General features: G+C 47.2%; 1 protein-coding gene across 2 annotated transcripts in view; it reads left to right on the top strand.

Annotated features, from left to right (window-relative positions):
- Positions 1–2381: 2381 nt before the first annotated feature.
- The window catches only part of LOC118400637 (metabotropic glutamate receptor 7), a 512169-nt gene continuing 499288 nt past the window's right edge, over positions 2382–15262 (top strand). For both annotated transcript variants that reach the window (XM_052474151.1, XM_052474153.1), the window contains exon 1: positions 2382–3752. In XM_052474151.1, the coding sequence (XP_052330111.1) occupies positions 3231–3752 (522 nt within the window). In that variant the 5' untranslated portion in view covers positions 2382–3230. The remainder of the gene's footprint in view (positions 3753–15262) is intronic.

Genomic DNA, 15262 nt, shown 5'->3' with positions numbered 1-15262 from the left:
GTGTCAGGCAGAGTGATTTTCACTGTCGTGTCAGGCAGAGTGATGTTTACTGTAGTGTCAGGCAGAGTGATGTTTACTGTAGTGTCAGGCAGAGTGATGTTTACTGTAGTGTCAGGCAGAGTGATGTTCACTAGTGTCATGCAGAGTGATGTTTACTGTAGTGTCAGGCAGGGTGATGTTTACTGTAGTGTCAGGCACAGTGACGTTCACTGTAGTGTCATGCAGAGTGATGTTTACTGTAGTGTCGGGCAGAGTGATGTTTACTGTAGTGTCAGGCAGAGTGATGTTTACTGTAGTGTCAGGCAGAGTGATGTTTACTGTAGTGTCAGGCAGAGTGATGTTTACTGTAGTGTCGGGCAGAGTGATGTTTACTGTAGTGTCAGGCAGAGTGATGTTTACTGTAGTGTCAGGCAGAGTGATGTTTACTGTAGTGTCAGGCAGAGTGATGTTTACTGTAGTGTCAGGCAAAGTGATGTTTACTGTAGTGTCAGGCAGAGTGATGTTTAGTGTCAAAGTGATGTTTACTGTAGTGTCAGGCAGAGTGATGTTTACTGTAGTGTCATGCAGAGTGATGTTTACTGTAGTGTCAGGCAGAGTGATGTTTACTGTAGTGTCAGGCAGAGTGATGTTCACAGTGTCATGCAGAGTGATGTTTACTGTAGTGTCAGGCAGAGTGATGTTTACTGTAGTGTCAGGCAGAGTGATGTTTACTGTAGTGTCAGGCAGAGTGATGTTTACTGTAGTGTCAGGCAGAGTGATGTTTACTGTAGTTTCAGGCAGAGTGATGTTTACTGTAGTGTCAGGCAGAGTGATGTTTACTGTAGTGTCAGGCAGAGTGATGTTTACTGTAGTGTCAGGCAGAGTGATGTTTACTGTAGCGTCATGCAGAGTGATGTTCACTGTCGTGTCAGGCAGAGTGATGTTTACTGTAGTGTCATGCAGAGTGACGTTTATTGTAGTGTCAGGCAGAGTGATGTTCACTGTAGTGTCAGGCAGAGTGACACATACTGTAACCATGCACCTCTACGCACAACAATGACTTTCTGTTGAACATTTTACCATAACACATGTACTTGAAGAACAGTGCAGCTGCTAAGTATGGTAACAGAATGATGCAACCAAGAAGTACAAACGCTCATTATGTTATCAAACTATGCGTCTGCTTTATACTTCAAGAATGTAAAAACATTCTTTGGAAATTGTTAGAATTGGTACTTGTTTGTGGAGTTGCATGTTTGTTTTTTTTTTTTAAACTTTGACATCATTGTTTTTTTTGTTTGCCATACATTATAAAGTGAAAAATCGGAGTCTCAGTATAACACGGTTTAATGTGGAACTGCTCTTATGTGTGGCCATTATTTTCTATCGTTTATAATATCGTTTATAATATTTGAAAGACCATCTTGTACAATGGATTATGGACAGATTATTTTCAAGATTACTCTCTATACCTCATACTTGTTAAGGTACTCTCTATACCTCATACTTGTTAAGGTACTCTCTATACCTCATACTTGTTAAGGTCACTATACATGAAATTACAGTGTATTACGAGCAGTTGTAATAATACTCGAACGACATATTCAAAGACATCTTTCCAACCAACCAAGAACTTAACAACAAGGCATGGGCATTACTTGTATTTTCTAATAATGGATTCTGTGATTTATGTATAGCGTGTGTGTGTGTGTGTGTGTGTGTGTGTGTGTGTGTGTGTGTGTGTGTGTGTGTGTGTGTGTGTGTGTGTGTGTGTGTGTGTGTGTGTGTGTGCGCGTGCGTGCGTGCGTGCGTGCGTGCGTGTGTGAGACGTATCTCTCTTTTTCCGTGTATTTCTGTGTGTGCGTGCCTGCATGCAAAATATAGCAAACACGAGTGATTGCACGGTCGGCAATAGCTTGCATAAAGCTGCAACAGAATTAGGTAACCTCCTACGCTCAATGAACATTGTATGGTACATCAGGTTTTCCCTGGTTGCCTACACAAGCGTAACATTTAGGGATTCCTGATATCGATTTGTATTACCCATTTCTCGCAATCAAAGCCCCCTCCCTCTCTTTAATATAATATTTACCAACAAATGAATTTTAACAATGATATTGTAGTCATGGACACACAGTTGATACGTTGGTGTAGTAGACTGGGATACACATAAAAGCCCATCCTGTGATTTAAGCTGAAAAATAAAATGTGTGTTTGCAGGCTTTGGGCATTAAGTCATTTTACAAACGCATATTTGATTTTTCCGTGGAGAGAAAGAAAGAGATGGTGAGCGAGAGAGAGAGAGAGAGAGAGAGAGAGAGAGAGAGAGAGAGAGAGAGAGAGAGAGAGAGAGAGAGAGAGAGAGAGAGAGAGAAGGCGTCATTCCCTCCGTAGCGCTCAGGGGGAGATACTTGTATGTCTCCTCTCCTTGCAAGTGAGAGATTTCTAAGGGATCAACAACGAAAGAAAGACTACTTTCATCAGAGAGAAGCCGCTGCATTCTTAGGCAAACGGGAGTCTCGGAGAAGTTCGTTGTTTGCGTGAAGAGGAGGATGTCACAGACACCAGCTGAACATGTTCAGAACGCAATTCCGTTATCATCATGCGCCTCAAGATGTGTGCTCCTGTGATGGACTGCTTGTGAAATAAATGTCAACTTTTCGGAGTTCTATATCTTGAAGAATTCCCGAGTTGTCCGTTTGTTTTAAAACAATTTATTAGCGTTTAGATATTCGTTGTGGAAAGTAGCCTATGACATCAGCGCACGGTGGGAGTTCAGTGGTGATTCACGCTTTAAACCGTGGAATATCAACATCACGTATTCGTGCGCATTTAATGCGTATTTAAATACATTTAATGAGTTATGATTAGTATCCATTACATTTTTCTTTCTACAAAGTATTAGTCGGTTAGTGTTCTTTATTGAATGTCGACCCACTGTCTTCAAACCTGGAATGGGTGTCCGAGCAACAAGCGATTGTGGGAACCGTACACTGCTATTGGGAAGTCGTGCGCACATTTAGGAGGAGTAACGCATTGGCAAACCCGTCGGTAGGCTATAGCGGAATAATATGCGCACCTTTCTCACCTGCGCATTTTCTTCTTACAAATAAGCACACATGAACTTACTTTGGACGATGCCTCACCTTTATTTAATTTAAGTATTATAAAAAAAAGTGCATCGGTGCGTCCGGTCTTTTTTCTAAATCGAAGTCGGAGGAGGCATAAGGGGAAAGAGCGAGAGAGAGACCATGGCCAAGCTAAGGAATGGTGGTGTGGTTCTAGAACTGAAGAAACCCTACTTTACGTGGAAAGTATTATGTGTAATGAAAGCTCTATTGGACCTTACGGCATCGCAGGAAATTTATGCACCACATTCCATAAGAATGGAGGGAGACCTGACCCTTGGCGGCCTCTTCCCTGTGCACGCCCGGGGGATCCCGGGGGAGCCGTGTGGAGATATCAAGAAAGAGAACGGGATCCATCGTCTCGAAGCTATGATGTATGCCTTGGACCAAATCAACAGTGATGACGATCTTCTTCCCAATGTCACACTAGGTGCCCGGGTGCTCGATACGTGTTCGAGGGACACCTATGCTCTGGAGAAGTCTCTGACTTTTGTGCAGGCACTCATACAAAAAGACACGTCGGATGTGAGGTGTACTAACGGTGAACCACCAGTGTTCGTCAAGCCAGAAAAAGTTGTGGGAGTGATAGGAGCTTCAGCGAGTTCTGTATCGATCATGGTGGCGAACATATTACGTCTGTTTCAGGTAAGAAAAGCTTATTAACACGGTGTCGTTGCTGTCTATATCATTACGTTATTAGGGACACAAACACACCGAGTGAATTATATCTTCTCATAACTATTTCAGATTCCATAAATGGCCTTAATTTACACCCGAGATACATCTAAATGTTTAGAAATCGATTTCAGCCCACTGATGCTGGTATGTGTCCTCTTCCCCAAGTGTTTGATGCATGTGTGATGCTGTTGTATGCTTGAAAGGCTACAGTGTACCACATCCTGTAAAGTTGTATAATGCTAGTACGCATATACCTTTTTATTTCATCGTGTGAGACATCAAGTTCAGGTTTAAAGACTCAGCTCAGTTCTTAAAACCGGTATCTGTACTGCGAGATACCCGGCAACAGTAAAAATGGTTGAACTTCAATAGCATTGCATGGTGCTGAAAGGACTACTTCCTGTATACGGCACCGCATTGCTTCAGTAGTGCATGGTTTTGAAAGAACAGCTTCGTACTGCGACCGCACCGCTCTACTGCTCTCGCATTCAGGCCTCGTTCAGTTAGGGCACAGCGTTGTGGAACGTTCATAGAGCGTGGTGCTGAAGGACAGCTCCATGCCGCCACCGCACTGCTATTCGCTCACCGCTTTCGCATTCAGGCCTCGTTCAGTTGTAGGGCACAGCGTTGTGGAACGTTCATAGAGCTTGGTGCTGAAGGACAGCTCCATGCCGCCACCGCACTGCTTTTCGCTCACTGCTTTCGCATTCAGGCCTCGTTCAGTTGTAGGGCACAGCGTTGTGGAACGTTCATAGAGCGTGGTGCTGAAGGACAGCTCCATGCCTCGTTCAGTTGTAGGGCACACCAGTATGTATTCACCTCACGGAATACACCCCCAATATCCCTGCCAATAACTACCTTCAGAGTTCTGGGCCTATTCAACTCTGAACCGCAGTAGTAGGGCAACTGTAGTTAGGGCCTACCTGCACCAATCGCCGTTGTGGTCATAGCAACCGCAAATGTCATATTACCGCAGATCAATTGGGTTTTCCCACCTTCTTATTATATTAGCAGCCAATGGTTATCTCTGATCGATTAGGACACACAATTTGTCCCAGATTTACACACACAGGACTGGACATAGGAATACAGACATGGAAATATCGTTAACATTTTAACAGGAAATCATTACTTGTCAGCCAGCATATCCATATGGGTATTTCACACAGGCCTATAGGGTTTACAATAGATATGGGGACATTAAAACTGTAATGGGAAATGATCAGATGTCTGCCAGTATATCCCCATGGATCATAGTTTTCGGTTGGAGATATGTGCAGAGAATATCACTTTAATTATTGCTTGTCTGATAGAAAAGGTATCCACACAGCTGTTCTCTACCTAGCTAATGTATTTAAATGTCCCAGTTGGCAGTCCAAACCTGCACCAGAACACAAACCCATTACACCACTAGTACCCATGCGCTGTGCTTACAGCAATGTGTCTCAGATGTGGCTCTGTGGGTGTGTCTCAGATGAGGCTCTGTGGGTGTGTCTCAGATGAGGCTCTGTGGGTGTGTCTCAGATGAGGCTCTGTGGGTGTGTCTCAGATGAGGCTCTGTGGGTGTGTCTCAGATGAGGCTCTGTGGGTGTGTCTCAGATGAGGCTCTGTGGGTGTGTCTCAGATGAGGCTCTGTGGGTGTGTCTCAGATGAGGCTCTGTGGGTGTGTCTCAGATGAGGCTCTGTGGGTGTGTCTCAGATGAGGCTCTGTGGGTGTGTCTTAGATGAGGCTCTGTGGGTGTGTCTCAGATGAGGCTCTGTGGGTGTGTCTCAGATGAGACTCTGTGGGTGTGTGTCTTAGATGAGGCTCTGTGGGTGTTTCCCAGATGAGGCTCTGTGGGTGTGTCTCAGATGAGGCTCTGTGGGTGTGTCTCAGATGAGGCTCTGTGGGTGTGTCTCAGATGAGACTCTGTGGGTGTGTCTCAGATGAGGCTCTGTGGGTGTGTCTCAGATGAGGGTGGGTGTGTCTCAGATGAGGCTCTGTGGGTGTGTCTCAGATGAGGCTCTGTGTGTGTGTCTCAGATGAGGCTCTGTGGGTGTTTCTCAGATGAGGCTCTGTGGGTGTGTGTCTCAGATGAGGCTCTGTGGGTGTGTGTCTCAGATGAGGCTCTGTGGGTGTGTCTTAGATGAGACTCTGTGGGTGTGTCTCAGATGAGTCTCAGACGAGGCTCTGTGGGTGTGTCTTAGATGAGACTCTGTGGTTGTGTCTCAAATGAGGCTCTGTGGGTGTGTGTCTCAGATGAGGCTCTGTGGGTGTGTCTTAGATGAGACTCTGTGAGTGTGTCTCAGATGAGGCTCTGTGGGTGTGTCTCAGATGATACTCTGTGGGTGTGTCTCAGATGAGGCTCTGTGGGTGTGTCTTAGATGAGGCTCTGTGGGTGTGTCTCAGATGAGGCTCTGTGGGTGTGTCTCAGATGAGGCTCTGTGGGTGTGTGTCTCAGATGAGGCTCTGTGGGTGTGTCTCAGATGAGGCTCTGTGGGTGTGTGTCTTAGATGAGGCTCTGCGGGTGTTTCTCAGATGAGGCTTTGTGGGTGTTTCTCAGATGAGACTCTGTGGGTGTGTGTCTCAGATGAGGCTCTGTGGGTGTGTCTTAGATGAGGCTCTGTGGGTGTGTCTCAGATGAGGCTCTGTGGGTGTGTGTCTCAGATGAGGCTCTGTGGGTGTGTCTTAGATGAGACTCTGTGGGTGTGTCTCACATGAGGCTCTGTGGGTGTTTCTCAGATGAGGCTCTGTTGGTGTGTCTCAGATGATACTCTGTGGGTGTGTCTCAGATGAGGCTCTGTGGGTGTGTGTCTCAGATGAGGCTCTGTGGGTGTGTCTTAGATGAGACTCTGTGGGTGTGTCTCACATGAGGCTCTGTGGGTGTTTCTCAGATGAGGCTCTGTGGGTGTGTCTCAGATGATACTCTGTGGGTGTGTCTCAGATGAGGCTCTGTGGGTGTGTCTTAGATGAGGCTCTGTGGGTGTGTCTCAGATGAGGCTCTGTGGGTGTGTGTCTCAGACGAGGCTCTGTGGGTGTGTCTTAGATGAGGCTCTGTGGGTGTGTCTTAGATGAGGCTCTGTGGGTGTTTCTCAGATGAGGCTCTGTGGGTGTTTCTCAGATGAGGCTCTGTGGGTGTTTCTCAGATGAGGCTCTGTGGGTGTTTCTCAGATGAGGCTCTGTGGGTGTGTCTCAGATGAGGCTCTGTGGGTGTGTCTCAGATGAGGCTCTGTGGGTGTGTGTCTCAGATGAGGCTCTGTGGGTGTGTCTTAGATGAGGCTCTGTGGGTGTGTCTCAGATGAGGCTCTGTGGGTGTGTCTCAGATGAGGCTCTGTGGGTGTGTGTCTCAGATGAGGCTCTGTGGGTGTGTCTCAGATGAGGCTCTGTGGGTGTGTGTCTCACATGAGGCTCTGTGGGTGTGTGTCTTAGATGAGGCTCTGTGGGTGTGTCTCAGATGAGGCTCTGTGGGTGTGTCTCAGATGAGGCTCTGTGGGTGTGTCTCAGATGAGGCTCTGTGGGTGTGTCTCAGATGAGACTCTGTGGGTGTGTCTTATATGAGGCTCTGTGGGTGTGTCTCAGATGAGGCTCTGTGGGTGTGTCTCAGATGAGGCTCTGTGGGTGTGTCTCAGATGAGGCTCTGTGGGTGTGTGTCTCAGATGAGGCTCTGTGGGTGTTTCTCAGATGAGGCTCTGTGGGGTGTGTCTCAGATGAGGCTCTGTGGGTGTGTCTCACATGAGACTCTGTGGGTGTGTGTCTTAGATGAGGCTCTGTGGGTGTTTCCCAGATGAGGCTCTGTGGGTGTGTCTCAGATGAGGCTCTGTGGGTGTGTCTCAGATGAGGCTCTGTGGGTGTGTCTCAGATGAGACTCTGTGGGTGTGTCTCAGATGAGGCTCTGTGGGTGTGTCTCAGATGAGGCTCTGTGGGTGTGTCTCAGATGAGGCTCTGTGGGTGTGTCTCAGATGAGGCTCTGTGGGTGTGTGTCTCAGATGAGGCTCTGTGGGTGTTTCTCAGATGAGGCTCTGTGGGTGTGTGTCTCAGATGAGGCTCTGTGGGTGTGTGTCTCAGATGAGGCTCTGTGGGTGTGTCTTAGATGAGACTCTGTGGGTGTGTCTCAGATGAGGCTCTGTGGGTGTGTGTCTCAGACGAGGCTCTGTGGGTGTGTCTTAGATGAGACTCTGTGGTTGTGTCTCAAATGAGGCTCTGTGGGTGTGTGTCTCAGATGAGGCTCTGTGGGTGTGTCTTAGATGAGACTCTGTGAGTGTGTCTCAGATGAGGCTCTGTGGGTGTGTCTCAGATGATACTCTGTGGGTGTGTCTCAGATGAGGCTCTGTGGGTGTGTCTTAGATGAGGCTCTGTGGGTGTGTCTCAGATGAGGCTCTGTGGGTGTGTCTCAGATGAGGCTCTGTGGGTGTGTGTCTCAGATGAGGCTCTGTGGGTGTGTCTCAGATGAGGCTCTGTGGGTGTGTGTCTTAGATGAGGCTCTGCGGGTGTTTCTCAGATGAGGCTTTGTGGGTGTTTCTCAGATGAGACTCTGTGGGTGTGTGTCTCAGATGAGGCTCTGTGGGTGTGTCTTAGATGAGGCTCTGTGGGTGTGTCTCAGATGAGGCTCTGTGGGTGTGTGTCTCAGATGAGGCTCTGTGGGTGTGTCTTAGATGAGACTCTGTGGGTGTGTCTCACATGAGGCTCTGTGGGTGTTTCTCAGATGAGGCTCTGTTGGTGTGTCTCAGATGATACTCTGTGGGTGTGTCTCAGATGAGGCTCTGTGGGTGTGTGTCTCAGATGAGGCTCTGTGGGTGTGTCTTAGATGAGACTCTGTGGGTGTGTCTCACATGAGGCTCTGTGGGTGTTTCTCAGATGAGGCTCTGTGGGTGTGTCTCAGATGATACTCTGTGGGTGTGTCTCAGATGAGGCTCTGTGGGTGTGTCTTAGATGAGGCTCTGTGGGTGTGTCTCAGATGAGGCTCTGTGGGTGTGTGTCTCAGACGAGGCTCTGTGGGTGTGTCTTAGATGAGGCTCTGTGGGTGTGTCTTAGATGAGGCTCTGTGGGTGTTTCTCAGATGAGGCTCTGTGGGTGTTTCTCAGATGAGGCTCTGTGGGTGTTTCTCAGATGAGGCTCTGTGGGTGTTTCTCAGATGAGGCTCTGTGGGTGTGTCTCAGATGAGGCTCTGTGGGTGTGTCTCAGATGAGGCTCTGTGGGTGTGTGTCTCAGATGAGGCTCTGTGGGTGTGTCTTAGATGAGGCTCTGTGGGTGTGTCTCAGATGAGGCTCTGTGGGTGTGTCTCAGATGAGGCTCTGTGGGTGTGTGTCTCAGATGAGGCTCTGTGGGTGTGTCTCAGATGAGGCTCTGTGGGTGTGTGTCTCACATGAGGCTCTGTGGGTGTGTGTCTTAGATGAGGCTCTGTGGGTGTTTCCCAGATGAGGCTCTGTGGGTGTGTCTCAGATGAGGCTCTGTGGGTGTGTCTCAGATGAGGCTCTGTGGGTGTGTCTCAGATGAGACTCTGTGGGTGTGTCTTATATGAGGCTCTGTGGGTGTGTCTCAGATGAGGCTCTGTGGGTGTGTCTCAGATGAGGCTCTGTGGGTGTGTCTCAGATGAGGCTCTGTGGGTGTGTGTCTCAGATGAGGCTCTGTGGGTGTTTCTCAGATGAGGCTCTGTGGGTGTGTGTCTCAGATGAGGCTCTGTGGGTGTGTGTCTCAGATGAGGCTCTGTGGGTGTGTCTTAGATGAGACTCTGTGGGTGTGTCTCAGATGAGGCTCTGTGGGTGTGTGTCTCAGACGAGGCTCTGTGGGTGTGTCTTAGATGAGACTCTGTGGTTGTGTCTCAAATGAGGCTCTGTGGGTGTGTGTCTCAGATGAGGCTCTGTGGGTGTGTCTTAGATGAGACTCTGTGGGTGTGTCTCAGATGAGGCTCTGTGGGTGTGTCTCAGATGATACTCTGTGGGTGTGTCTCAGATGAGGCTCTGTGGGTGTTTCTTAGATGAGGCTCTGTGGGTGTGTCTCAGATGAGGCTCTGTGGGTGTGTCTCAGATGAGGCTCTGTGGGTGTGTGTCTCAGATGAGGCTCTGTGGGTGTGTCTCAGATGAGGCTCTGTGGGTGTGTGTCTTAGATGAGGCTCTGTGGGTGTTTCTCAGATGAGGCTTTGTGGGTGTTTCTCAGATGAGACTCTGTGGGTGTGTGTCTCAGATGAGGCTCTGTGGGTGTGTCTTAGATGAGGCTCTGTGGGTGTGTCTCAGATGAGGCTCTGTGGGTGTGTGTCTCAGATGAGGCTCTGTGGGTGTGTCTTAGATGAGACTCTGTGGGTGTGTCTCACATGAGGCTCTGTGGGTGTTTCTCAGATGAGGCTCTGTTGGTGTGTCTCAGATGATACTCTGTGGGTGTGTCTCAGATGAGGCTCTGTGGGTGTGTGTCTCAGATGAGGCTCTGTGGGTGTGTCTTAGATGAGACTCTGTGGGTGTGTCTCACATGAGGCTCTGTGGGTGTGTCTCAGATGAGGCTCTGTGGGTGTGTCTTAGATGAGGCTCTGTGGGTGTGTCTCAGATGAGGCTCTGTGGGTGTGTGTCTCAGACGAGGCTCTGTGGGTGTGTCTTAGATGAGGCTCTGTGGGTGTGTCTTAGATGAGGCTCTGTGGGTGTGTCTTAGATGAGGCTCTGTGGGTGTTTCTCAGATGAGGCTCTGTGGGTGTTTCTCAGATGAGGCTCTGTGGGTGTTTCTCAGATGAGGCTCTGTGGGTGTTTCTCAGATGAGGCTCTGTGGGTGTGTCTCAGATGAGGCTCTGTGGGTGTGTCTCAGATGAGGCTCTGTGGGTGTGTGTCTCAGATGAGGCTCTGTGGGTGTGTCTTAGATGAGGCTCTGTGGGTGTGTCTCAGATGAGGCTCTGTGGGTGTGTCTCAGATGAGGCTCTGTGGGTGTGTGTCTCAGATGAGGCTCTGTGGGTGTGTCTCAGATGAGGCTCTGTGGGTGTGTGTCTCACATGAGGCTCTGTGGGTGTTTCTCAGATGAGGCTCTGTGGGTGTTTCTCAGATGAGGCTCTGTGGGTTTGTCTCACATGAGGCTCTGTGGGTGTTTCTCAGATGAGGCTCTGTGGGTGTTTCTCAGATGAAAGCCGCGTCAGGTCAAAAGTAACGCACTATATAGCGAATACGGTAATCTTAGGGATTCACACCCTACTCTGTCAACAGAATGCTAATTTATATTCTCTAAATTAGTCAAAGCATTACACGTGTTCTATGGAACACTCCAGAATATCCCTGTCCTGTGGAATAGTGGTTTATATCCCTGTGGATGAGGAATAGTGGGTGTATCCTGTAATCCCTGTGGATGAGGAATAGTGTTTTTTTGGAAAACAAACCATACCATACTAAGAGTAGAAGCTTGGAGTTTGCTGTCTGGGGTTAGACAAATAGTAACTTCACATTTAAAGGTCCCAAACTGTGAAAATCATGTTTTCCATAAAATTGATTGATATTTGGATGAAACCAATTCATAGTAAATTGACTCATGTCAAAAGAAATGACTGTAACTGGGTTCTGCCGAGTGTCGCAGAGGACTAGAGGCGTCACTACAGACCCCGGTTCGATTCCAGGCTTTATCACAACTGGCCTTATAGGGAGTCTGATAGAGCGGGGCAGAAACTCCATGTTGTCCCGGTTAACTCCATGTTGTCCCGGTTAACTCCATGTTGTCCCGGTTAACTCCATGTTGTCTGGGTTAACTCCATGTTGTCCCGGTTAACTCCATGTTGTCACGGTTAACTCCATGTTGTCCCGGTTAACTCCATGTCCGAGTTGTCCCGGTTAACTCCATGTTGTCCCGGTTAACTCCATGTTGTCCCGGTTAACTCCATGTTGTCCCGGTTAACTCCATGTTGTCCGGGTTAACTCCATGTTGTCCCGGTTAAGTCCATGTTGTCCCGGTTAACTCCATGTTGTCCGGGTTAACTCCATGTTGTCCCGGTTAACTCCATGTTGTCCCGGTTAACTCCATGTTGTCCCGGTTAACTCCATGTTGTCCCGGTTAACTCCATGTTGTCCCGATTAACTCCATGTTGTCCCGGTTAACTCCATGTTGTCCCGGTTAACTCCATTACATTTACATACATTTAAGTCATTTAGCAACTCCATGTTGTCCCGGTTAACTCCATGTTGTCCTGGTTAACTCTATGTTGTCCCAGTTAACTCTATGTTGTCCCGGTTAACTCTATGTTGTCCCGGTTAAATCCATGTTGTCTGGGTTAACTCCATGTTGTCCCGGTTAACTCCATGTTGTCCGAGTTGTCCCGGTTAACTCCATGTTGTCCCGATTAACTCCATGTTGTCCGAGTTGTCCGGGTTAACTCCATGTTGTCCCGGTTAAGTCCATGTTGTTCCGGTTAACTCCATGTTGTCCGAGTTGTCCGGGTTAACTCCATGTTGTCCTGGTTAACTTCATGTTGTCCCGGTTAACTCCATGTTGTCCGGGTTAACTCCATGTTGACCCGGTTAACTCCATGTTGTCCCGGTTAACTCCATGTTGTCACGGTTAACTCCATGTTGTCCCGGTTAACTCCATGTTGTCCCGGTTAACTCCATGTTGTCCGAGTTGTCCCGGTTAACTCCATGTTGTCCCGGTTAACTCCATGTTGTCCCGGTTAACTCCATGTTGTCCCTGTGGCAGGCTGGGCGCCTGGAGGCTGATCTCGGACATCAGTTGAATAGTGTTTCCTCTGACACATTGGTGCAGAATGACTTCCGTGTTAAGCAGACAGTTGTTAAGAAGCGCACTTAGGCGGGTCATGTTTCGGGAAGACACATTACTCGACCTTCGCCTCCCGAGCCGTTGGGGACTTGCAGTGATGAGACAAGATCGAAATTGGGGAGAAAAAGTGGGTAAACCCCTCCCACCAAAAAAAAGGAATTACTTCGGGCTTCATGCAACTTCACTTAAAGCCCGAAATATTATCCACCAGTGGAAGTGTTTTATAACCTTAACTCATTTAAATACGTAGCTCCTTAATATAGCCGTCATCACATGTGAGTGTCATGTGACTTTGCTTACAGTTGAAGTCGGAAGTTTACATTCACTTAGGTTAGAGTCATTAAAATTTGTTTTTCAACCACTATAAACTATAACAAACTATAGTTTTGGCAAGTTGGTTAGGACATCTACTTTGTGAATGACACTGTAAGGGTTTTCCTGTGGTGAAGGAGAAGAGGACCAAAATGCAGCGTGGTGGTTATTCATGTTCTTTGATAAAGGAACTAGACATTAAATAACTAACAAAACAATACATGTGCGAAAACCTAAACAGTCCTATCTGGTGCAAACACAGAGACAGGAACAATCACCCACAAACACACAGTGAAACCCAGGCTACCTAAATATGGTTCCCAATCAGAGACAATGACTAACACCTGCCTCTGATTGAGATTCATATCAGGCCAGACATAGAAATAGACAAACAAGACATCCAACATAGAATGCTCACTCAGATCACACCCTGACCAACCAAAACATAGAAACATACAAAGCAAACTATGGTCAGGGTGTGACAGACACAATACATTTTTCCCAAAATTATTTGCAGACAGATTATTTCACTTATAATTCACTGTACCACAATTCCAGTGGGTCAGAAGTTTACATACACTAAGTTGACTGTGCTTTTAAACAGCTTGGAAAATTCCAGAAAATTATTTCATGGCTTTAGGAGCTTCTGATAGTATAATTGATGTAATTTAAGTCAATTGGAGGTGTACCTGTGGATGTATTTCAAGGCCAACATTCAAACTCAGTGCCTCTTTGCTTGACATCATGAGAAAATCAAAAGAAATCAGCCAAGACGTCTGAAAAAAATGGTAGACTTCCACAAGTCTGGTTCATACTTGGGAGCAATTTACAAATGCCTGAAGGTACCACATTCATCTATAAAAACAATAATACGCAAGTATAAACACCATGGGACCAGGCAGCTGTCATACCGCTCAGGAAGAGATGAACGTACTTTGGGGTGAAAAGTGCAAATCAATCCCAGAACAACAGCAAAGGACCTTGTGAAGATGCTAGAGGAAACAGGTACAAAAGTATCTATATCCACAGTAAAAACGAGTCCTATATCAACAACCTGAAAGGACGCTCAGCAAGGAAGAAGCCACTGCTCCAAAACCGCCATAAAAAACGTCAGACTACGGTTTGCAACTGCGTCTGGGGACAAAGATCATACTTTTTGGAGAAATGTCCTCTGGTCTGATGAAACAAAAATAGAACAATTTCGCCATAATGATCATTATGTTTGGAGGAAAAAGGGGGAGGCTTGCGAGTCAAAGAACACCATCCCAACCGTGAAGCACATGGATGGCAGCATCCTGCGGGGGTGCTTTGCTGCAGGAGGGACTGTTGTACTTCACAAAATAGATGTCATCATGAGGATGGACAATTATGTGATTATATTGAAGCAACATCTCACGACATCAGTCAGGAAGCTTGGTCTTGAATGGGTCTTCCAAATGGACTATGACCCAAAGCATATTTCCAAAGTTGTGGCAAAATGGCTTAAGGACAACAAAGTCAAGGTATTGGAGTGGCCATCACAAAGCCCTGACCTCAATCCTATAGAAGATTTGTGGGCAGAACTGAAAAAGCGTTTGCGAGCAAGGAAGCCTACAAACCTGACTCAGTTACACCAGCTCTGTCAAGAGGAATGGGCCAAAGTTCACCCATCTTATTGTGGGAAGCTTGTGGAAGGCTACCCGAAACGTTTGACTCAAGTTAAACAATTTATAGACAATGCTACCAAATACTAATTGAGTGTATGTAAACTTCTGTCCCACTGGGAATGTGATGAAAGAAATAAAAGCTGAAATAAGTAATTCTCTCTACTATTATTCTGACATTTCACATTCTTAAACTCAAGTGGTGATCCTAACTGACCTAAGACAGGACATTTTTTACTGGGATTAAATGTCAGGAATTGTGTAAAAACTGAGTTTAAATGTATTTGGCTAAGATGAATGCAAACTTCCGACTTCAACTGTACATTTAACATATTAGACATCTCAAGGGGAATGAGGCAGAACGATACTGGTAACTAACACCTTCTCGACTGTGTTGTGCCTTTTAACTAGCAAGCTACTGGATGCATGCTGGGAAAAGCCTGCTGTGTTGTGACTGGATGCCATAGTGATAATTTAACGTTACATCAGACAGCACAAAACTATTTTTTATTTCCGGTGGACAGGCTGAGGCTTTAAATGTCACACATGTAGTCCACATTTGGAGCGAAGCTGCTTTATTAATTGGGGGAGAACAATCATCCTTGATCCAGCACCGTATGTGGGGAATCTGTGGGGAAGCTGTGGGGAAGCTGTGGGGAAGCTGTCAGGAAGCTGTGGGGAATCTGTGGGGAAGCTGTCAGGAAGCTGTGGGGAATCTGTCAGGAAGCTGTGGGGAATCTGTGGGGAAGCTGTGGGGAATCTGTCAGGAAGCTGTGGGGAATCTGTCAGGAAGCTGTGGGGAATCTGTCAGG

Source organism: Oncorhynchus keta, chromosome 21, assembly GCF_023373465.1.
Source record: "Oncorhynchus keta strain PuntledgeMale-10-30-2019 chromosome 21, Oket_V2, whole genome shotgun sequence".
NCBI lineage: Eukaryota > Metazoa > Chordata > Actinopteri > Salmoniformes > Salmonidae > Oncorhynchus > Oncorhynchus keta.
The sequence above is the reverse complement of the archived record's forward strand: the minus strand, read 5'-3'. Positions and strand labels throughout refer to the sequence as shown.